General features: G+C 38.2%; 1 protein-coding gene across 2 annotated transcripts in view; it reads left to right on the plus strand.

Moving 5' to 3' along the window:
* SLC44A1 (solute carrier family 44 member 1) overlaps window positions 1-25,150 on the plus strand; it is a 69,239-nt gene that overhangs the window by 20,047 nt on the left and 24,042 nt on the right. For both annotated transcript variants that reach the window (XM_077171210.1, XM_054652302.2), the window contains exons 4-5: window positions 7,432-7,568; window positions 21,504-21,597. In XM_077171210.1, the coding sequence (XP_077027325.1) occupies window positions 7,432-7,568; window positions 21,504-21,597 (231 nt within the window). The remainder of the gene's footprint in view (window positions 1-7,431; window positions 7,569-21,503; window positions 21,598-25,150) is intronic.

Genomic DNA, 25,150 nt, shown 5'->3' on the forward strand with positions numbered 1-25,150 from the left:
TAAGGTGGGAAAAGTGATATGTTATGATATGACTCATTTCTACTTGTCCTTTGACACTTTTCTCACTTAGAGGACAGCAATCTTTTGTAACAACTAGCAACATTAGACTGTATGTTGGCAGATATGCAGTATGAATACAGCTAAGACATTGAGAAATTACTTTTTCTCAGTATCCATTTCATGTAGGGTGTTGTACCAGGCTGATGAAAAGTCTTGTTTGTTAGGGTTTTAAATATGACAAGTAGTCTCAGATTTGGGAGCAGGCTTTGATATCAATGTTTACTTTTGATGTTGTATGTTTGATTTCTGCCATGACATGTAAGGGGAGATGAGATACATCTGGTGCATTAGAATAAGACTTAGAAATTTGAACTGTAGGCATAATGTATATATGTGACTTGTGGAGAAAATGCACAAAACTTGAGAGGTGTGCGCAGCTTTGATTAAGCAGTGTCCTGTTAAAACTCATACTCAAAGTTCAGGTACTTCCTATCTGTTGTCCAGGAAGACATCACACTGCAGTAGTAGTACTGGAGCAGTGGCGAGAATTCTTCACTGACAGGTTGAATACCTGTGAATGTCTGTTGAGGTCTGTCTTGTTAGTCAGATAAGCTCAGGGTCCTTCTGTACAACTTGGGAAACTTAAGGAAGCAAACTGTTTAGCTTAGTACAGTGATATTCACTTACGTAAAAAAAAGTGGTTTTTTTCACCACCAATTACTTTAAGGAGCTAAAAAGTTACTGATTTTTGAGTATGATAGCCTTTTGCTACACACTTTCAGACTAACAGAATATTGATAATTTTCCTAAATTGTTTTGGAAGCATGCTTCCCTGAGATCTTCTTATTTTGAGTTACTATTCTAAAGATTTCTAAGTATCTCATTTAAGATTTAATGTAGATAGATAATTCAGAAAGAATTATCTGGTTTTCAGAAAGATTTGAGATAAATAAAATGTCTGGAACTTTTTACTGATATATTTTGTCAGAAAAATAATTTCTTACTCTAATCTGATCTTTCAAGAAGGTTGAAAGGCTTAAAGTTTGTGCAGCAAAATTTTCCTATTTTTTACAGAAACATTTTAGCCTTTTCTAAACCCATGCATATACAGTATAAAATTGTGATTCTGGTGTTCTGAGAAAAAATGCAAATTTTAAGAGAATAATTTTAAGTTTACCCTTAGAAGGAAATGGTATCTGAGTTCATGTGAAGGTAGAGAATTTCAGACACCTTATTGAAATGTAATAGTTAATATTGTGATAGTCTTCTACATGTGGCATAGGTCAGACCATCATGTAGGAAAACATCTACCACAAAGTAAATTCCTCTTGTAAATGCAAGCTCAAAAGGCAGTAGATAAAAAGAGAGACTGTTTTAAACACAGCTAATTGACAGAGCCTGTTGTTTGTCAAGACATCTTAATGAGGTTCAAAAGAATTATGCTTTTCTAACAAGGATGTTGTGGCTTGAGGCATGAACTAAACAAATTAATAGATACACACTTATGAGTTATAGTCCTCTCTATTTGGTTAAGAGAAAACCCTCTAAGGCAGATAACTCTTTAACTGTTCACATGAAGTGCCTGGTATAGTCCAAGGTATCCAGTTTTGGAAGCGATTGGTTCTTATATAAGTGAGTGATCCTTCCTTCCCTCACACCTCATGGTTTCTTCTGAAAAATTGCCAAGCAAATTAGAAAAGCTATCTGCTTTGCATCTGTCTCTAGCAGATGGAGTTCCTACAGTGTCTGAGGTGGAGTTCATGGGAGTATTTAATGTTATTTTTATAGGAGCACTTTGCAGACAGACGGTAAAAATAAACTCTTCTTCCTGCCTGTACATTTCAGTTTGTGTAGGGAAAGAAAAGACTTTAAAGCTCCACAAATGGGCTCTGGAAACATGAAGTTACTCTCATTTCATTTTGCTTGCAGGGTAATTCCATTTTCATTTCCTAGTCCAAGGGCTGAAAAGCTAAATCATCTGTAAAAGTAACATTTTCTTCCTTATATATGGCAGCAACCCATAGGCACTGTCATGGAAGTGAAATTGAAGTGGTCTGTGTGGATATGGAAATCTGGGTGGTAAGGGTAAAGAGCAGAGTTCTCACAGGGATGTGATTTGGTCTGTGTACATCAGATATGCTGAAACCAGTGAGATGAAGTATTGGGAAGGAGGATTTTACAGCCTGGTCTTGTGAACAAAGAGTGGATCAGGCTTCCTTTTATTTTTATAAAGTAACCACAACACACTTTAATAGTCTGTCTTCTACAGTCAGACATAAGACAATATTCCAGAACTGGCAGTGAATTCTAATTAAACCTATTTGCTTCAAGTAAGCTCCTTGCTTTACAAGTTCTGGTAGCTATAAAGGGTTAAAAAATGACTTTTTATTTGCAAATAAATGATAATCACAGCAGCCAAATGCAAGTCTCTGAAATGCTAGTTCAGTCTGGTTTTTGATCACCAGTATGTTGTTATTTGGACAGAATTCAGTTTGTGCTGTCTACTCAAGTACTAAGAGATGTGCATATGATGCTGTGAAGAATAGTTAGGGTGGCATTCTGCCTGAGCACATGCATTTGACCCCAGGAAATGCTTGAACTTTAAGTAATGGGAAAACCCAGGTTTTCAGGATGGTTTGCAGCATGTACACAGAGAATTTGATTGACTGAAACTTATATGCCCTACTGATGAAGAAATTTTTGACACTGGACTCTTATCTCCATTAGATGACACAGATCAATTATGACATCTGGTAGCTCAGTCTGTGTGCCTTGAAAAAAGAGAGCCTGAACAAAGAAATACCTGGGGAATTATTAATATGAGCACTCCACAGGGCCTGGAGTGGTCTTGCTTTTCATTGGTTTGCTGTTGTGTTACCACGTGGTTTCCATGTAGTCATCTTCATATCCTCTTTGGCTGTTTTTCTGGGGGGTTTTGCTTGGTTCTGTACTCCATGTTGCAGTATGTTCATTACAGTTCCTATAACATGCTCCAGGCTGTACACTCTAGTTGTTAATTTTTAGGTAATATTTAAGATGCTAGCTTTGTCTAAGTGTTACTAATGCTCAGATTACTAGCTCTCAGTTTCACCTTATTGCTCTACAGCTACCTGAAAGGATGGAGGAATCAATCATCTCCCCTCCCAGGTAACAAGTGACAGGATGAGAGGAAATGGTCTCACACTGTGCAAGGGGAGGTTTAGATTGGACATTATGACAAATTTTTTTTGCCAGAAAGGTTATCAAGCCTGGGTACGTGGTTAAGTCACCATTCCTGGAGGTATTTAGAAGATGTGTAGATTTGGCGCTTAGGGGCGTCATTTAGTGGTGGACTTGGCAGTGCATTTACTGTTAGAGTAGAGGATGTGAAGGGTCTTTCTCAGCAAAAATTATTCTATCATTCTAATTCTGCCTTGTTTTACTCTAAAGCCACTCCCCCTTGTCCTTTCGCTATTTGCTTGTGTGAAAAGTCAATTTGTCTTTTACAGAAGCCCCCTATAAGTACTGGAAAGCTGCCAAAAGTTGTCTCCACAGTCATCTCTGTTCCCAGATGAACAGCTCCAACTCTCTTAGCACATCTTCGTATGCTCCAGCCCTCTCATCATTTTCATGGGTCTCCTCTGCACTGTTCATGTCTTTCCTGTACTTTCTTCTGGGCATCCCAGAGCTGGGTGCAGCTGGGGGCCCCCTGAGGGCAGAGTAAAACTTGCCTTGCCAGTCATGCTTCTTTTTATGAAGCCCTGGATACAGTTAGCTTTCTGGGTTGCAGGTCGTGTCCAATTTTTCATGCACCGCTACTTCCAAGTCCTCTACAGGGCTGATACTTCATAAAGATGCATAAACATACCTTTGTTGTAAGTCTACTATATTGATTTTCAAATAGCAAACATATTTTCATTTGCAGTGTTGAAGCATCTCTAACAATATGATTACTTTGTTTACATCTGCCTTTGTATTGCTGATGTGTTATTTCCTTATTAGAAAACCAGTGTATTGCTCATTGTAAATAACTGAAATTGCAGCACAAAGCATGTAATGACATTCTTCTAGAGGGAAACAAAACCTGTCCTGTGGTGACACAGTATGAAATTTTCTGCAGTAAAATCACTTATCTTCTACGTGTAAGCTTTATAAACAAAAAAAATTAACTTTTCTTCTGTAATGTTGGTTCCTCAAATTTTGGTTCTTGTTTTGCTGAAGTAAAACTAATCTTTCTTATCTTACTTGTGTTTTCCAAGACTGCAGATTTGATAGCCTGGAGTTTTCTGTGCAGCTCTTTTCTGTGCACCATACAATGCAGTGTTTGAATTTCATGTGCTGTTTAAGGCTATGCCCACATAGGATGTATAGGATGCTGTAATTGCATTGTATTTCTAAACTTTCAAGTTTGAGTTAGAATTGTAGCATTTATTTTACAAAATATTCTGGGGATTAAAATGATAGCTTGACACTTGAATTGAAATCACAGTAGAGGTGGGATGAGTTCTATCTTGCTAATAGTGACATTCCTGATTTGGTTTCCTTGGGGAAATTCAGAGGACCCTCTTGTCCAGGAATTGGAGTCCAGTTCTACAGCTTCCAGAGCCCAGAGTCTCTGGCTGAGATCAGAGGCTGAGGGATGTGGATGGAAAGTAACATATGGGACATTGACATAGCTGGTTACACAGACTGGCAGTGACAAGGTGCTTCCTTCAACAGTGGTACTCATAAGCAGGGCCAATCATGTCCCCTCCTCCTCCTAGTGATGAAAGAAGGAAGACTGACAGCAGCAGAATGTCACTAGGCATCCACATGGCACTTTCCAGGTTCACAAGCTCAGATACCTTGCAGATTCTCCAAGTACTAGCAGAGCGCCTTACCCACCTTATGGGTTCCCCCTTCTCAGCAGCTGATCCAGTTTGGTGCTAAGTACCTAACACTCACACACTCACTCACACAAGCACCCCAGACCCACAGTTTCCCCCAAATAACACCACAGACCCTCTGCCCACCCAACACTTCTCACCTAGAGCTCCCTACTCACCATCTCATACGGCTTGGAGTTTGCTAGTGAGTTATACCAGAAGCTGGACTCAGTGATCCTTGTGGGTCCCTTCCAACTCAGGATTTTCTATGCTTCTATAATTTGAATAAATCATTCTGGAGAAGGTACAGATGCTCAGCCCCATCCACAAGGGCAGTGACCACCTATGCCGAGTCTATCACCTCTGTAGCTGCTTTTTTGTAGGCACACATTGTTCCCACCCCAGCAGCTCATTGCCAAGACCCCTCCCTGCCACTGGCACTGAGACCCCACTCACTTTGGTAGCTAAAACCACATTGCTATGGCACCCAAACACCTGGTCTGATTCCTGCAGCTGGGACCAAAGCCCTCACACCCATGTCAGTCCCCCCAGTAGCTGTCGCTTAATCCCTGCAGCACTTGCAGCATTCATGCACATTGTATAGAGTCTGGAATTATGCAGAGAGAAGGTTGAAAGCTTTAGTAATAGGGCAAGATAGACTGCAGTAATCAGGTTAGATAATGTACTGACCAACATCAACTTTCATGTAGCTGTTCCCTTTTACACCCCTGTGTCTGCTACCCTGTCCTGTGCATGTTCCCTTTGCTGCTAGCAGGGTCCCACTGACCCTTCCTACATTTTGTACTTATGAGTTTGCATCCCTATCAATCGCAAAGTCCCTGTCTGCAGTTTCTTGATAGCCCATCAATCACTGTCATTGTCAGGGTTTCTTTCTGATTATTGTTTTTACTAACATTAAGTGGATAAGTTTTCTGTCTGATTGTCTCCCTCCTTTTCCTTTTCTCAATTTGGCCAAGTCCTTAGCCAGATAGTCAACTGAAAAATTACCATTTTCATAATCCACATGTCCTTACCACTTAGTGAGACTGACCAGATTTGTTCCCATCCTAGCCTCCCTTGCCATATCAGTCAAGTTTAACTCTGGTAGGTTCTGCTTTGTAGCTCCTTTGACCAAATACCCCCAAAGAAGCAGACACTCTCCTGCCACATACCCTTATTGTATGGGATAACAACAGGAGGAACTTCAATTAAAACAGCTATTTTATGTCCTGGTATCAACTTAAGAGTATTTTCCTTGAAGTTAAGGGAAAACTGTGACTTATTGCTTGCATGCAGTTACTTTTACTGTGTTTGCATGACAGAATTTTCATGTTTACACTTGTTTCTCTGACTTCAGTGGTCTGTATTTGAAGTCCCAAGATGTGTACTGTGTAATAAGTAGAAAAGAAATAGGGATGGAGGATTTCACCAAGATATTGACAAAAAATACTTCCATGTTTTAAGAATGCAAGTAATCTATTACTATGTTACAGTTGATTTAGACAACATGAGTTTTGATGGACTTCTAAGGAAGATTGTACTACGTAGTAATCATTCTTGTACACTGACACTGGGTAATAGAACAGTAGACAGCAATTAGCATATAGACTGAAGGTGTTCAGGGAGGACCTAAATGCTTTCTAGGAGCAAAAGGGATTTTTACTGGCTGCAGAATGAATTCCCATCATGAGGACTACAAAAGTAGAAATGGCATTTTATATGGCAGATTTCAGGTGTTTTCATATGATATTAGGTAATATGAAGGGAATATTTCAATGCATAGTCCATCACCAGAATTGTAGGGATTTAAGATTTGTTCAACTTTCAAAGCATCTCTACTATACCATCACTGGAAATTCTGTAGGGTTAATGTTTGTCATAAAAGATACATAGCCAGGAGATGTTCGTTAAGAATCTATAACATGTACTTCATGCATTGGATTTTTAAATTACATTCATTGTGAAAAGTTAGCAAGTAGAATATCTTTAAAATACTGCACTTAAGCATTAGATACTTCTACTTAAAATATCTGAAGACGGTTTATTTCTAAGTAAATATCAAAGTAATTAATTCAGTCATGACATGGAAAAATCAATCTATACTAAAAAGTTGTTCTTAATTACTGGTATTATGTGTATTCATTAATATAGCCATGGACCTTTTCTTTTTGCAGAATAAGAGTGACTTTATTTAGTTTGTTGAGTCTTTTTGGAAAAAATTTGGAATTCTCTAAGTCAAGTTTAAGGTTGGAGTAAAGGGTTATGAATGTTTGGACTCATATCTGTGAAGAGGCATGGTAGGAGTACTACTGTTTTTGTGAGTAGCACCATTTGAATGGACTTGAATCAGGTAGAGTTAAATATCCTTTTTCTGTGATCCAGAGGTACATAAATACCAATACATTTGTTGTGCATATGTTGAGTACATAAATTCTTTTGATCCACACAGTTACAATAATATCAAATTTCCTATATTTCTGGGTAGAGTACTGAATCACTCAGTCTTGACTGAATCCCCTAGTTTGAAATTTTGTTCAGTGTAATTGTTAATTGAAATAGAAGTAATTTACCTTTTTTCCTTCCATAGGTATGTATTCTTCTTGGATCCATGCAACATTGATCTAGTACATCAGAAGATTAAATCTATTGCCTTGTGTGTATCAGCTTGCCCAAGGAAAGAATTGAAAACTCTGGCTGATATACAGAAGTTTGCAGAAATTAATGGTATGACAAAAAATCTATTGTTTTTGCTCATGTTTTTGCAGGATCTGAAAAAAGACTCATGCATTAGCTGAGCTAAAAATGAATTATGTATTGAGAAATACAAATGGAAATAATTTGCTCTTTTCATTAAGCTAAAACATTACTGTATCTTTTAGTATGATAGTGTCTTGGGCAGTTTGGAAAGCTTGTTTTTAAAATAGAAGTACAAAATGTAACAAACATTTGAGGCAATGTCTGACTATATAAGTTTTCAGCTTCTAAGGAAATATTCTGACATTGCTGCTTAACAGTAGTGCTGTTTAAATGTTCTCATGTACAGGGGGTTAGTGAGAGCCGTGCTGTTGTTTAGTGGCACTTGTGGCACAGAGTATGGCTGTGTGTGTGAAAATATTCCTGCTTTTATTCAGTGCTACAGTGCTGTTCTTGTTGTTTTTTTTTTTTGTTTCATTTTCTTATGCTTTTCTTTAAAAAGGAAGTGTAAAGGAAACGAATTGCATTAACAAAGGAAATATTATACCTTGTCTTCCTTAAGAGCTGTACTTTTTTTCTGTGGTAGTAATACTAACATTACTAGCTCAGTTCCTATTTAGGAGTCCGTGGAATAAAATGCATGAGAAATAATCAACCTTTGGACATACAAAATAAAGATATAAAATTAATTTGAGGAAATTTTAGCAGTTTCTAGCTACTCAAGTGGGAACATTTTCCTAATGTGTGGGATCAGTCCTAAAGTTATCTTTTAAAATGATGCAGTAATAGTTCTTTGCAAGGCACTCGACTAAAAATGAGACAGCCTGGATGACCTAGTTCAAAGCAGTGGAACTGATTATTTTTCATAAAAGAAATGGAAATGTTTATTTCTGTAATAGCACAGGTTATGTGTGTTGTCCATATATTGCAAGAGTTCCATTATCAGTACATTACAAAGTTCCATATTGCTAGAGTTTCATACTCCTTGATGTTTCTTGTAGGCAGCTCCTCTAGGCACTGACTCTTCCTTATCCTCACAGTAGCCAACTGACTCCAGTTCCCCTCAACCAACCAATCCACTCTTTTATAACACTCTTCTGATTGGCTACAGGTGTGGCCTGTTAAATCAGGCCTGCTCCTCTTCCTTAATAATTGGCACAGCTGCAACTCTTTAGGGGATAAGATTACATTCTATACCATCTTCATTTACCCATACTGTATCCCCCTACGTATGTGAGTACTCTTGTTTGAAAGCAGAGTGAGTTGAAATGGCCCTGGGGCCACTGTTAGTGCCCTTGGTCTCCCACTGCACTGTATCTGCATGCCTGGGTTCTGACAGCTGAATCAGGAAGCTGAACTACTGTAAGGCATCACAGTTTTTGCAGAGCTGCACAAACAGCTTCCTCCTGTGATCTGTGCACCGTTATCAATTACAAGTGAAAATAGTAATATATCTACACTTGCGTTCTTTACTCCTTCTCCAAGCATGCTGTGTTTTTCTTAACTAATACAGGCCAGTTCTTTGTTAGTATGAAATGAAGGTCATTTGTGGTGGAGTTTAAGTATCTCTTAAACTCAATTGAAGCAATGGAATTCAGACATGTCTTTTTTTATGACCAACATTGTTTCTATAAGTCAAATTTCTTATTAATTGTGCCTGACGTATGTTCAGTATAATTATCTTTTAAAGTACAACAAAAACCACTCCTCCCAAATCATGCTATGCTGTGTCTTGTCCTCATGAGTCTTTGTTCTAATTCTGTTTTCCTTAGGGCCTTAGATTTTAAAACCTAAAGATAATTTTAAAAAAATTAATATGACAGGCAATTTTTCAGTTTCCAGGAGTTTGGTCAAAAGTATGAAAACTGGTGCTGGAGCAGAACAAAATCACTAATGAGTTCAATTCCCAATTTTCATTTTATATTTGGCTTGTCAAAGACAGGTATTTGACCAAAATGAGCTTTCCTTTTATAGAGGAAGTCTGTGCATGACTAAAATTGCACCATTCAGAGAAATATTTTTATCCTCATGGTTATATTTCTGCTTAAATTTTCACCAACCTATGGAAATTACAAAAAATGATGTTTTCTGCATTAAATGAATAGCTTAATTGTTGATTATTTTAACAGTTGCATTTATATAGTAATAAAGTTCAAGTGTGATTCAGCCTTTTAGCAGAGTAAGAACAGTGAATTAATACCAAAACTGCTCAGTAAGCAGAATAATTTTTCTGAGATCTACTTTGTAGCTATGATGGTAGATTTCAATTAATTAATGCTAGGATTAGGTTTGGCAGTCCATTTTAAGTGACCATTAACTCCACTGTAAAAATAGTAATAGTAATAATGAAATCTGAGGACCTTGAACATGACTGCAAAGAGCTTAATTTCAATTTCTGTGTTTGTGATGATGTATAGTTAGAAAATAGAGTTCCACTGTCAATTTCTGAAGAAGGAGGGCAAATTTGGTTTTGTGATAATTGGTACTGAATTTTCTCAGGCTCACAACTTCTAACATTAAAAAAAAAAACAAACCACCTCGTAATGTTTTAAATGTATAGGTAAAGAATGCAGTCAGCTCTTAATTTTGCTCTGTTGAGCCTTTCTGAAAGCTTTAACCCTTCCTCCATCCTGAAAATAGCAATTATCTGGTGACAGATCGTGTAGGTTGCGGCATGTGCTTTTGTAGAGTTGGCCATTTTCACCTGGCTCGAATGCCATCCCTGAAATCACCTTACTTGTCCATGCACCTTGAAATTCTTAAAGGAATTACGGCTTAAGAACCCTTCCTCAACCCAAGGAAATCACTTATTGTGCCTCAGTTGCCCATCAAGCAGTGGTGTGGTAAGTTCAACTAAATGTGGTTTTTAATCTAAACATCTTTATCAAGAGCTGTAACATGTAAAGCATACTAAAACATCTTTGTATTGACTAGTGATTTTATCAATACCACATATGAATTTGCAGCTAGCTTAGCATTTACAGTATTTTTACTAAAGTGAGGCATGCACTTGATTGCCTCAACACAAAAGAACAGGACTACCAATCCCAAAGATTCAGAACACGTATGGCAGAGCTCATACGTTTGTTGTGCAGTTCTGCAAGTGAGATTATAAATAAGCATTTAGGGCAGGGAAAATGCTTGCTTGGAGCAAGAAGACCATTTCATGATAAAGCAGCCTTTTAGCTTTCTGAATCAGTAATGATGCTCTTGTTCTTCTGCTGTAATTTGGGAAAAGGAGCTGATTTGGTGAATAACACAGCACTATTTCAGGGCAATAACTTCACCCCTACCTCACTTGGCCTCTCACAGTCAGGTTCTGAATTTGCAGTAACTTCCCATCAAGAAAGAGAAAAAGCCCATCCCTTGCAAAGCCAAGCTGATTTTAAGAAAACAAGAAAGCATGTACCTTTAATCTCTTCACAATAATTCACACCCAGAAAAGTGGAACCAGCTGGGACCTTTTACAAGAGGAGGACAAAGGGAAAGAGAAAGCTGGGCACTTGTCCACTCAGATCTTGACTTGTACAGAGATACAAGCTGTAAAATACAGAAATATTCTGGAGCAACTCCTGAAAGTGGCACAGGAAGATGCAGTGTTACCTGAGAAATGTTGCAATGCTGTCCTCAAACAGCCTTGCTAGTACTTGAGTTTGTAGAGCTAACAGTTGGACACAACTGAGAATGTTATATGTTGTGAACTGACTGCTGTTGCTCTCCCCAGGATTTTCTCACCCAGTAGAACACCTCAGTCACAGAGTACTTGTGGTTCAATGTTCTTGTTGGTCTTTGCCCTTAAAAAATTATGTATTTTGAGTAGTGTGACTGAAAGCTGTCTTTCCCAGAAACCAAATTGATGCTTCAAAAATTGCCGTCCATGAAATACTGCATTGATGTTTTCAAGGACTTGCTAAAGCATTTTGAAATGTCCTTGAAGATATAATTAATGTATGACTGTGCCAAATGAATAATGAAGTGTCATTATTAAAGAGAAACACTAGACAGGTGGCTATAATTTCCATTGTGTTTAATTCAGTGATAACTATAGTGTCTACTCAATGTGGGAACTACTATTCCTATTTGTTGTTTAAATAACTGGATGCATATTTAAGAACCTAAAATGAAATTCTTATTTTGTGGCATTGTGGCAGGCATCTCTGTTGTCAGAATTCTGTAGCTAGACCAGGCTAGTGGTCTGTGTGCACACAGAGCCAGAGGAATGCTTCATTAAATTTGCTATAGAGACTGACCTGAAATAGATCAATAAAGGAAATCAGTCTGCTAAATCAGAGCAGGTGATATCTCTGAGCTATTAGAAGGAACCACAGAGGAAACAAAAACGATTTTTCTTTTGTCTGAAGATAATGACATATTCATGTGTTTCTGTTGGCACTTGGTTTAGAAATAGCTGTTACGTGGGTCATTGTGAGCTTCTGACATTTTTTGTCTGCTCTTGTTCTCCCTTTGTTTTCAGTGAAAGTGTGCTGTTTAAAACTTAATCCTTTTCTTGTGATTTTCCCGAAGTACGATGTACTGTGTTAGTTACAGATACCTTATGCTTAAAGCAATTCTGCACCCACAGGTCTTTGGAAACCTGGGTATGTTAATTTTGACTGTCATTTTTTTTATTGACTAGAGTAAAAGTACATTATGAGCAGTTTTGAGATACAGAGTCATCTACTGGTACTCTATCTTGTTACCTGAACTGTTCATCAGGTTTGTGTTGTACTGGAAATGTATCCTCTAGTTAGAATTAAATTGTTTCCTCAACAGAGTGTGACAGCATGTGGAGTCTTCCAATAATGCCGTGTTGTGTTATTGATCACATTAATAAACCATTTGGAAAGGGGAAGAAACAATGAGGTTATAAATCTTGTTGTGACTACTGAATGTAGTCATGTCTGTTGTACCACTGACATTTACAATTATATGGAAAAACCTGCTGCTATCAATTGCATGGAATAAAATGTCAAATCAAAAGGAATGTCCCCAGAATGAAGGGGTGGGAACCTATTGTTATGCATGTAGTGTTTTAATTTAAAGTGGTTATTGATACTTGGGGAAAAGATTGTGAAACTACTGAGGATCACAAGAGGATTAAGTTGGAGGCGCAGCATTGTCTGAAAGTGTAATGTTTATGAATTGTGAAGAGGGACTGCATTTTTTGTAAACTCCTGCTATGTTGGCATCATAAAGGCTGTGTTCTAGTCCTTTTTTTACAATTTTTTTTTAAACTTGTACACAAACATAAATATGTATATTCTCAGCATGTATTCACCTACTGTATATACATATATATTTATATATATAATATATATATATATTTTAATATATATATGTATACATACATACTGACAAGGGAAACAAGGATTATCATTATAAAAGGACCAGTGATTTCCTCTGTCTGTAGAAGAGAAAACTATCAGGAAGAGTAAAGTCATTAAAAGCAGGAATATCTTCGAGAAGGTTGAAAAATTATTGTTCCTTCATCTCATAACCTAAGTAATGTGAAACTAGAGACAAAATGAAATCACTAAGCATCAAAGAGACAGATTTTTTGCACACAAGTTGGGGTTAATTGCCATGAGGATATTTTAAAAACAAAAAAGATGAACTCTTAGAATAATTCTCTTAGAATAGAAAATATTCTATTTGGGTATTTAGTTAGCACTAAAGAATATCCTTAAGTTTTAAGTTGTGCAGAGCTAAAGGTATGGTAGGAGAAACATCTGCTACTTGACTAGATGGATTCTTAATTTGATTCTAGAGTAACTGGTTTTATTTAGCACTGGAAGAAATACGAGTGGAGGAATAGGTAAATGAATATTTTTCAACTCTCTGTACTGTTAAGAATAGGAAAAAGTGAAGAGTATTGTCTTATTTTTTTAATTACAACTCAAATATATGTATAGATACATGAATTCTGAATCTAGGATTTTCTTTTTTCCACACTCTTATTTGTAACAGCATGTTTTAAGATCTATCACAGTAGCTCTCTTTGTGGTCTTCAATTCTAGAGACTTTTGAAGACCTAACTAATGAGGTTTTGTGATGGATTTTTCTTGGAATATTTTTGCAGGCATTGGAGAATGCTTACCTTCACTTCAGTCCCATATTTATTTATAAAAGCATCTGTAATTTCTCCTGCCCTTTGGTGCTCATTGTTTTAAAGAAGTGGTGATACGTCTCTCTGCAAGAACTAGAGCTAAAGATACATATAAACCTTACTTTTCTTTCTTTAAAACACCTACTGTGCTTCTGGAAGGCAGCAGTGGGTAGAAGAGAATGAAGCTTTTCTTTTTTAAGAACAATTCTGTCATATTAATCTGAGAAGTCCTGACTGCAAAGTAGTCTGTCCTTGCCTTTTTACTTATCTCAAGGCATCACTATTTTGCTAGGGCCCAGAAATCAGATTTAGTTGTCAAGGTTCAGTTCTGCCCTTATTTGGTCTTCTGTCTCTATTCCTGCTCAATTTGCAAAAGCCATAGCAGCAATGTTTAGGTATGTTTGTGCAATCCTCTGGAGCTTCTACTTCATCTGATACTTTAGACCCCATTAAAATCTCTGGCTAAGAAGTGGAGTTTGTCTTTTCTCAGTCATTATGTGTCTGCTCTTGGAATATTTTTGTTCTAAAATAGGTAAATAGGAAATTAATACAATCCTAAACTTCTGCGCTTAGCGCTTGTGTTCTGAGTAGAATTACTTCCTATAGTTGTAGATTGGTTAAAATTGCTGTTGTCAGGCCTAGCAGTCAAAGAATAAAGAAAGTCTGGTCAACATGATGTGGTTTGTTTCATGGTGATCTGAACCCTTTTCCATTTGACAGGAGTCCATGAAGAGAGTATCATATAATTACTTGCCATAAGCATACTTTTTCTGGGGTCGTGCAGCATTGTTTTCTTACTGACAAAACTCAACAAAGAATAATAAATACCACCTTCTGTGGAAGTAGTATTTGGCATCTTACCAGTTCTGTGGTTTTTGGCTCTGGAATTTGCAGCGGCCATATACATGAGACAGTATTTTAAGCTGCCACTTTTCTATGCTGCATTTCTAGTCCATAATAAGCTATGGTAATATCCAATTATTGGTACCGTACCAACTTGTCTCATTGCATGAAGCTTTGAATGGTTAGTATGTTTTAGATTAACAGTTTAGAGCTGATAAAGTTTGACAGATAGATTTCAGGCAAGTTCTGGGGTGAGAAATGTAGAAAAGTGTTAAGAATTTTATCCTTGTGAGAGTCTGGGAGCTTTGTCCTTCCTGAACTCCACCTCTATCAGTATCAATATCATACTTTAGCCTTTATTGCATGGGTTGGTTGGTCAAGCATAGTCATCTGTGAGTCATGTATTCACAATGTTAACTAAGTTTTAATTGGTGAACTTAGTCATAAAACACCCAGAACTCAAGAGTAGAGCTGGGCTGAAAGTCCAGAGTTGAGGAGTTGTGATTTTAACAGTCTCATTGCTGCTAACATTTCTGCACATTTCTGTGTCTATGAGTTTTATTTCTGTGTCAGAGTACTTAATGAACGAATAGGATGTTACTTGTAAAGGAGGCAATGAAATAAAATACTAAGTTTTTGAGCTATAAGCTCTGCTTATCATATGGCTTTTTAGAAGTCAGTTATCATTCACTATAGAATATGCTGAGTTGGGAAGATCCATAAGGGACCATGAAGTCCACCTTCTGGCCCTGCACAAGATACCCCAAGAATCATACCCATGTACATGACATTATTGTCTGAACACTACTTGAACTCTGTCAACCTGGTGCTGTGACCACTTCCCTGGGGAGCCTGTTCCAGTGCCCAGCCACCCTCTGGGTGAACCTGACCTAAACCTTCCCTGACGCAATTTCAGGCCATTCCCTCAGGTCTTGTCACTGGTCATTGCAGAGAAGAGATCAGTCCCTGCTCCTCCTTTTCCCTTCACAAGGAAGTTACAAACTGTGATAAAGTCTCCTCTCAGTCTCCTCCAGGCTGAACCAACCAAGTGACCTCAGCCACTTCTCACACAGCTTCTCCTCAAGTCCCTTCATCATCTCAGTTGCCCTCCTTTGGCCACTCTTCCAGCACTTAGTATCTTTTTTATATTGTGGCATCCAAACCTGCCCCCAGCCCTCAAGATGAGGCTGCCCTCAGTGCAGAGTAGAACAGGACAATCCTCTCTCTTGCCCAGCTGTGATGGTGTGCCTGATGCACCCCAGGACAGAGCTGGCCTTCCTGGCTGCCAGGGCACTGCTGACTTATGTCCAACTTGCCCTTGACAGTGACCTCCAGGTCACTGTCTGCAGCACTGTTCTCCAGGGTCTTATTCCTCAGTCTGTCCATACATCCAGGTTTTTCCTGTCCTAGGTGCAGAATCCAGTATTTGTCTTTCTTAAACTTCATACAGTTGGTAATTTCCCAGCCCTGTCATTTTTTGACTCCTCTCTACAAGGCCTCTGCTTTTAAGGGAGTGAATGTCTCCTCCCAGTTTTGTATCATCAGCCAACTTATTTGAGCCTTTGAGTCTTGTGTCCAAGTTGTTTATTAAGATGTTCAAGAGTAGAGGATGAGATGAGGATAACACCTAAGGATGGAGCCCTGTGGAACCCCACTAACGACAGGTCACACCAGTCTGATGTCACCCCATTCACTAATGGGGTATGTAACCCTTTGTGCCTGACCCATGAGCCAGCTGCTTACCCATCACATGATGTGTTTATCCAGCTGTGGGCTTGATATTTTCTGCAGAAGGGTCCTCTGAGAGACAGTATCAAAAACTTTACTGTAATCCAAAAAGATCACATCAACTGGCTTCCCATGATCAACTAGTCTGTCCTTGAAGGTAGTCATGTTGGACATGCAGGACTTTGCTCTCGTGAAGCTGTGCTGGCTGTGATGATGGTTGTGATGTGATTCAGGTGTTTTTCAGAACTCCCAGAATAATCTCCATCATTTTACCAGGCACTGAAGTGAGACTGATAGGCCTGTAGTTTCCAGGGTCATCCTTCTTGCCCTTTTTGAACATTGAGACAATCTTAGCCAGCTTCCAGTCAGCTGGGAGCTCCCCAGATACGCAAGACTGTTCAAAAATAATTGAGAGAGGCCTTGCAATGACATCAAACAGCTCTTTGAGTATTCTTTGATGAATGCCATCATAAAGCCAGATAGATACATGAGGATCCAGCTGGAGCAGCAGATCCCACACAAATTTGGGATCAACTGGAAGTTTATCATTCTCCCTGCCATGGTCCTCCAGCCCTGGGCACTGGGGCCTTCTGGGCTCATCACCAGTGTGAAAGATACATGCAAAGAAATCATTAAACATATCACATGTGTCATGCCATGTAAGTGCACAATACATACACAATATCAGACTCAGAATGGAAGCTCATATAAATTACTTTATCAAAACAGTGGTTTGTAGTCTCTCGGGCTGTGCTTTGCCACATGTATGTGAGAAGGGATATGTGGAGCTGCTTGGAGCTCTTTGTAATTTAAAAGAACATACTCCTAAACTCCTAAGGTGACTGTGCTGCTTCTGGTACTGAAGCTATCCCTGTTGTCTCTGCATAGTTTTGTATTTTTCTGCTTAAGTCCTTGACTCTGAATATGAGTCCATGTTTCGAGATATTGAAGTCCTTGTTTTAGTTGCTGTTAATAAGTGTTGATAGATGGGTAGACACTGCTGAACTCCCAGAATGGAATCCAAAACCCCTTGTATGCTTTCCACTACTATAAGTCAGGGAATATAAATGTCATTGGTGTCCTCTGTGCAATCTTGCCATTTCTCAAGCTGTAAACTCTTGAATAGTAATGCTGCTCTAGCAGGGGTTTGTTTGTTGGTTCACAGGAAAGCAAATGCAGGAAGGAAAGCTATACTGGACCTCTGATCTCTAACTTTTGGTTAGTTTGGACCTTCCTGTTTACTGTATTGCTGTGGAAAGCAGAGTGTTATATCTTCTGTGCACTGTGTCTTCTGAGCACAGAAGACCTTCAAAAATTTGCCTCTTCATTTAGAAAGAATCTTTGAAGTAAAAGTCCTGGCTTTCTACAGCATCTTTATATATAAACTTGGGGTAAATATAGCTGTTTTCTTTGAGTGCCAGAGATAGTGGCTGTTTAGCTCCTTACTAATCCAAGCCTCAGCAAAACAGAAAGGAGACTTCAAAAGTTAGTTTCTGTTCTACAGCTAGGTTGGAAGTTTGTCTTTTGAGGTACTTTGCTCCAGTTGTGGCTCCAGTATATTCTACTGGCTGGAGCAATTCTATTCATTGAAAAGAAACCATGGAACAGAAATGTTTGTGTGTCTCCATGATATCACTTTGTGTGTAAAACCACTAAATACAGGATTGTGGGGCCAAAGTGTGCACACAGGTCGGGCACACTACTGTGTGCTCACCAATAGCCCAAACACTGATGCCCTGCGTAGTTTAGAAGTATTTTTCTTAATGTTACAACATGTTGGGATCTGAAATCCAATGCTTGTAGGACAGTTTGATGTCATTTGCCTAAGGGTTTCTCTAGAAGAAATATGTGCATTGTTGTAGGAAGCAAAGGGTGTGATCTTTTAGTTTGTTCTCTGTATCCTGCTCATACTGGTTTTGAAACATTTGAATGATACTAATTTAGGAATAAAAGTAGTATCTTTGGTAAACTAATTATCTCAGCAAGGTGACTCAAATGTTTCCTTCAACTTTTTCTGGTCTTACCAATTTGAACAGCAACACAAAGATTGGCTATGTTAGTCTCTGCTAACCCAGAGTAACTAATATAGAGTGGAAGGTTTGACAAGGCTGTTCATTCTTCTCTTTTGCCCTAGAAAATGTAAATTTTTATTCAGTGATGCACACAGACTCTTTTGTGAAGAAATCAGTTTTCTAAGTGTAAAGTGACATAATTCAAGCACACATTTGAGTTCTAAAGCTCTCTTACACAGTATTAGAGAAGGTTTTTAGAGTATAAATAAATAAATATTTACTGGAATAGTTAGAGTTTCTAATAGTTTGGGACAAAAGGACAGATAATTTCATGGGCATTATTTCAGCTGTGGGACTGGTAGTTTCTTTAAAGGCAGGATAGTTAAGATCCTTTATTTGACAAGCTACATGAAAATATTTTTCTGCTTGACTGTGACTAAAGATATGTGCTGTGAGTTAGGCATCTAAAGGGAAAAGATCCAGAGTAGCCCAAAAGCAGTTCCCAGGCAAGACATGGTAATGGCAGCCTAAGTTGTCAGGCATGGCAGGTCCTGCCATGCCTGTTTGCTTCCAGAGGGACTTATCAAGGTGTTTCCATTTTGCTCTACAGCCAGGAGTGTATTGGGTTACCTTACAGGTCTTACTTGAATGGCTTGTGACCTGTGTGCACATCAGGGTCTGGCATTTGATTTTGCTTCATTTACGCCTGTGATCCGAACAGGTCTTCAGATGCACGTTTGTACAAAAAGTTTCCTTTCCTCCCCATATTAAATCCTGCCCTTTTTCTCTCATGCCTGAACTGCTAGAAGTCAAAAGGAGCATGGGCATCCACAGACCAGCCCTGTCCCTTAGGCTTATTTAGATATGTGGACCTTTTCATAAGATACTTAAAACTGTAATTCCACTGGTCACTTGGCAGAATGGCCAAGCTGGCCCCAGACACTGTGTCATGAATCTATATACACTTGTCCACATAACACATATCCCTCTTCTTCCTATAGAGCTCTTTATTCTCACCTTAGAATCATAACCAGAGAGTCGTAAGGCTGGAAAACACCCTTAAGATCATCAAGTCCACCACTAAACTATTTACCTAAGCTCCATGTCTCCACATCTTTTAAGTACCTCCATGATGGGGGATCAACTGCTTCCCTGGGCAGCCTGTTCCAATGCTTGACCAACCTTTTGGTGAAAAAATTACTCTTAATACCCAGTCTAAATTTTCCCTGGCACAGCTTGATGCCATTTCCTCTTGCCTTGTGTTTTGTTACTTGGGAAAAGAGGCCAATCCCCACCTGGCTACAGCCTCCTTTCAGAGAGTTGTAGAGAGTGATGAGGTCACCCCTGAGCCTCTTTTTTCTCCAGGCTAAACACCCCCAGCTTCCTCAGTCACTCCTCATAGAACTTGTGCTCCAGACCCTTCACCTACTCCATTGCCCTTCTCTGGACACACTCCAGCACCTCAGTGTCTTTCTTGCAGAGAGGCATCCAGACCTGGACAGAGGATAGGAGGGGTGGCCTCACCAGTTCCAAGTACAGAGGGGTGATCACTGCCCTCCTCCTGCTGGCCACACTATTGCTGATACAGGCCAGGATGCCATTGGCCTTCTTGGCTGCCTGGGCACAGCTGGCTCAGCTGGCTGTCAACCACATTAACTACTTATCTTTTGACCTATATTCAAAGCAAAATAAAAGTAAATTTTCTTTCTGTTTTTAAGAAAAACCTGTAGATTTAGATGCATTTTAGATACTTCATTTACAACTAAGATCCAAGGAATATTTTTTGTGATATCTGTTTATGTTTATATCATGCCATGTTTTCCACATTAGCAAGCAGAGGCATAAGGATTCATATTGACAGTATAATTGAAAATGCATTTCAGATGTTTCATCTCCTATCTTCTCTTTATAGGAGGTCTACCTTTCTTCAATAGTGCATTTGGTGGTTTGGACTGGCTTCCAAAAAACTACTTTGTACAAGTGGTACTTAAATAGTGTTCCAGAGGCTCCATTAGATAGAGAGCAGCTGAAGCTGCTCTCTGCTCTTTCAGTCTGTGAATAGAAGAGGTCTCTTCATGGAGGTAGAAATGTAGCAATGATAGATAAAATTTCTGCAATTTAAAAATAATATTCTACAAATAATAGTTCTGTTCAGTGTAATGCAGGCCAAGATAAAGCTGTTTGTCAAAATTCTTGGTTTATTTTGGGTAATAGTGTATATGTATTATCCAGATCCAGCTTGCAGGACTCTATTATACAAAGTATTCCTGAAGAGGGGACTTTAATAATGGAAGAAATTGAATATTTTTATTGATGATTAAGATTCAGATAAGTCCTTATTAAGATAAGTCCTTAGCGTACTGCATAGGGGAAAAGGACACTAAAAACTATGTATTAAAAGCCCTTGCACTTGGAAGTAAGCAATCTATTAGGAAAGAAGCTTGGAAGGAAATTAATCTTTTGACAGGCAGCTTATATCATTGGAGGCTTCCTTACCTCTGAATTGCTGATATACCAGGGCTCCAATCTGATTTGGAAGTTTCTGATTTCCTAGAAGCATTGGGTCAGATGTTCAGTGTCTTCATTATAGATAAATTGAAAGAAATCTCACCTAGGTAAGGCACTTCCATTAAGCAAGTGTCAGGTACAAAGGAGAACTTAATTTATGTTTGAATTTTGTTATGGGCAACTTGATCTTTACTGTGCCATACCAATTTGTTTATGGAGAGAGTTCAGCTTTTAAGAAACTTTGGATATGTAATGCAGAGCTGTTATTTCTCAGCCAACTTCCCAACTTTTTCAGTTCAGGTTATTTTTGTTTCTGTCCGTGAAATCTATAGACAAGTTGTATTTTGAATACACACAGACAAAAAACTCCTGCAAACACAGGAATATTTTCTTTCTATCATAAATGTTATGTTATGCAATGTTCATGCATTAAAAATGATCAAGAAAAACATGGTGGAATAGTAGGGGGAGGGGGGCTTCACAGTATTTTGTGTCCTCTTTTACACTACATTGTGAATTAGTGTTCTCCGTTCAAATACTCAAACTTTGGAAAACCCAAAGCTAGATGGAGAGCGTCATTGTATTTTACTGACAGCTGTGTTGGGCTTGATTTACCGCATTACAGGAGGAACTATAGCAAAGCTTTGTGGTAATGACATGAGGAGGTGCAGAATTAGCACCTGTATCAGTTTTAATGCTGTTTGCAAAGAATATTAGTGTTTTTTTAAATTTGTTTTCTGTACCAATATTTTTTTTACTTTTCTACAGGATCCAGTCTGTGTAGCTATGAACTACAGCCATCAGAATATACAACAGACCCAAGGGCTGCCAAGTTATGTCCTAAATATCCTGTTCCAGAGAGGTAATATGATCAAGTTGTCTGATTTGGGGTGGAGGGAGCAGAGATTTGTTTTGATCATGAAAGTTCTTTAGAAAATACCAACACATGTTCACTCTTACCAGATAGATGTTTTAGTGTATTATTGTATATATTTCTAAAATTCAATTTTTAAAAGGTAGTGAAAATAATAGTCAAAGAAAAACCAAAATTATCTGTGTATGTGTTACTGAAACTAATTATCTTCGAATTCTCTTGTCTCATGTGACTGACACTCTTCTAAGTATCAGCTGTTGTACTGCCTTTCACCCTATCTATAGCCAACTGCCTATCAGCAATGCAATTTGAGACAATCATGGAACATTTTTAATCTTTGGGAGAAAAAAATATGTAGGGATGCACAGCTCTCTGCAGCATTCACTTCTTATACCTTACCTCAGTCAGATGTAAATTGCTTCAGTTTTTACTCTTTCAGTCTGCAAATAACCAATATAAGGATAGTTCAATACCAAAAAGAGGGCTGTATTTTATTAATAGATCATTTTGAGGTTTATTTTTTTAAGTGTTACATTAGACTGCTGTTTGTGAAATAGGATTGGAAAGTTCATAGCTTCATGAACTCTTGTAGCTGTGCTGCCTAGACCTGCGGAGATGAGCATTGCTGAGGAAAGAAGTGATGTGTTAGTGTTGTTTGCAGCCTTATGTCAGTAATTGCACTAACTCAAGAAGAACCATGTTGTGTTTTCTCAAAATTTAGCTTCTCACATATACTCAGTAGTGAGTGATAACTGCAGAGTCTTTCCTTATGCATAGTTTTCTGTTACATTTTTTGTACTAACAAACTTGTTCTATATTTGTTCTAACAAACTTGTTCTACAAACAAGTTCTACAAACTCTGATTTCAAGTCTTTCTTGTATACGTGGTAGCCTCTCCACTGAATCATTTTTTTTTTAATATTATAGTGACAAATAGTGGCAGCTGGAATATTAGCTTTTTTAAAAAATTTCCCAATATAGATTTATATTCCAGCTAGCCAGCTGTTACTGCCATAATACAAAAACAAATGAAAAGTTCAGTGCCAGCTTGCATACTGAAAAGGCTTGTTAGTTCTAATTTTTGCCAGAATTATATTGACTTCTCATAGTGTGTTCTAACATCATTCAGTCTCAATAAATATAGCTTAGTAAGAAAACAGGATAGAATAATGTATCAGAGCTCTAATGATGTTATGTAAATTCCTCATAAAAATGACCTCATGTTATTTTAAATAAACTATTGTGTAGGTGTAGTATTTTCCCTTTTTGATATGGATACATTTGAGCATTTTTGAGCTTGAAAAGTATGAACTTAATGCCCTAAGGCAAAAAAGGCCAACATTGTATCTGTAAACAACTGGTTTTCAGGTTTTTATAGTTAAATTATTTGAGTAAGTGTAATTTGAAGGAGAAGTCTAATCCTGTTGAGACAATCAAATGAAAACCCAACATCTTATAGACTGAGGTATTCAGGAAGAACTTACCTAACAGTCACATTTGATCTGTGTCATGGTTTAACGCCATCCAGCAACCCAGACCCCCATAGACACTTGCTCATTTCCCCATGAGCAGGACTGGGGAGAGAGAACTGGAAGGGTAAAAGGTAAAAAGCTTGTGGGTTGATATAAAGATGGTTTAATAAGGGAAGGAAAGCTGCACACACAAGCAAAGCAAAACAATGAATTAATTAATCACTTCCCATGGGCAGGCAGGTGTTCAGCCATTCCAGGAGAGCAGGGCCCCATCACATGCAACGGTTATTTGGGAAGACAAACCATCATTTCAAAACTTCCTCTTCTTTCCCCCTGTTTATATTCTACAGATGATGCCATGTTTGGATGTTTGGAATATCCCTTTGGTCAGTTTGGGTCACCTGTCCTGGCTGTGTCTCCTCCCAGCCTCCCATACACTCACAATGTCCTTGCTAGCATCACAGTGAAAAAGCACAAAAGGCCTTGGCTGTGTGTAAGCCCTGCTCAGCAATAACAAAAATATCTCTCCATTATCAACCCTGTGTTCAACACAAATCCAAAACAAGCTCCATACCAGCCACTGTGAAGGAAACTAACCCTACCCCAGCTGAAACCAGTGCAATCTGTCAAGGCTTATGAACCCTCTGATTCCCATTAGTTCCATGGGATGGAGGTAGCATATGGTGATGGGTAGCATATGAAGATTGTCCCTTGATGTTTTCTGTTTGATGACCAGGCTTCTTCACAGCCTTCAGCTGAGGCTGTCAATGGACTCTTACCATCCATCTTCAAGGTATTATGTCCAACTTTGACAGAGTAGTACAGTCTAGCAGTGCAGTCAGCAATATGTATTTCTTCCACACCCAGCCTAGATCAGCTTCTGTAGACATGACTGCAGAATGAGGACCCTGGAGGAAAACTTGTCCAGTTCCCTGCAGCATTTATCTATAAATCAGCTGTGCTGAGCTGTGCCAAGGGATTGCCCTGTAGAGGTTATAAAGAGCAGCTAGCAGTGTTATTCCAATTGGAATCCCCCTCCTCTCGCACAGGTTGCTGTACTACCCCTGTACATACACAGGGGTAATAGCAAGAGGAAAAAATTCTTTGCAATCTAATACTTGCAATCTAATCTCCTGACTTCATTTGAATGCTTTAAAAGTACAGCTGCTGAGACCATCATCTACTGGCTTCAACTCTGTTCGTTCTTGTTTATGATTAAGCATCATGTTGTTATTCTTAGAAATATTTCCTTTTCAGTAGGTAATATACCAAGATATAATCAAGAGTTCATATAAAATAGCACAGGTCATAGAGAATAGATCTATTATTGTGTTTTTTACTGGGGCACTTTACCTCACCTACTCATTCAGTCAGAACCACTGGAGCAGAAGCAGAACTCAAAAGTGGATTCTCAGGAGTCCCATTTACTCAAGAAAGCTTGTAAGAACTACTAACCTATTTTTTTAATTAATTAAAACAAACTTAGCAATTAATTACTGCACGTGAAAATAGTTAACTTAAAATAGTGAAATTGCTTTAGGTTAAGAGATATTAGATGACTAATATAAACTCTGATGCAAAAAGCATGTTTTCTTTCATTGGGATATATTTTGGAAGAATACTTTAATCCCATTAGTTCCCTTTTCAAAGTGAATATTTTTGTATTTGGATGCACAAATAACATTATTTTGCCTACTCCCACCTCAAAATTTGGGCTTTGTTGCTGGTAGCGACAACTTACAAATGCTCTAAGTTTTCTGAAAAGTTGTTGCAGTTAACAATTAAATAAACCTCTCAAATGTCAGTCTTTTTCACTACTATGGCATATAATAAACAGCCATATTCCAAAATAGGTTATGTTTTAAGAAGCTAAGAGGATACATGGGCTGCCTTTTAAGTAGGGCAGCCATCATTATGGGTTTGTTTTTTAATAACTGTGACTAATGCACAATTACTTTGCTGTGCTTAACTGCTGTATTCATTCCTACCCAAAAGAAGACCATCAATATGAGCATCTCCAAATGTGTTTACCTACTCAGCACAGTAATCCTATAAAATTTGCAATCATC

Source organism: Agelaius phoeniceus, chromosome Z (assembly GCF_051311805.1).
Source record: "Agelaius phoeniceus isolate bAgePho1 chromosome Z, bAgePho1.hap1, whole genome shotgun sequence".
NCBI lineage: Eukaryota > Metazoa > Chordata > Aves > Passeriformes > Icteridae > Agelaius > Agelaius phoeniceus.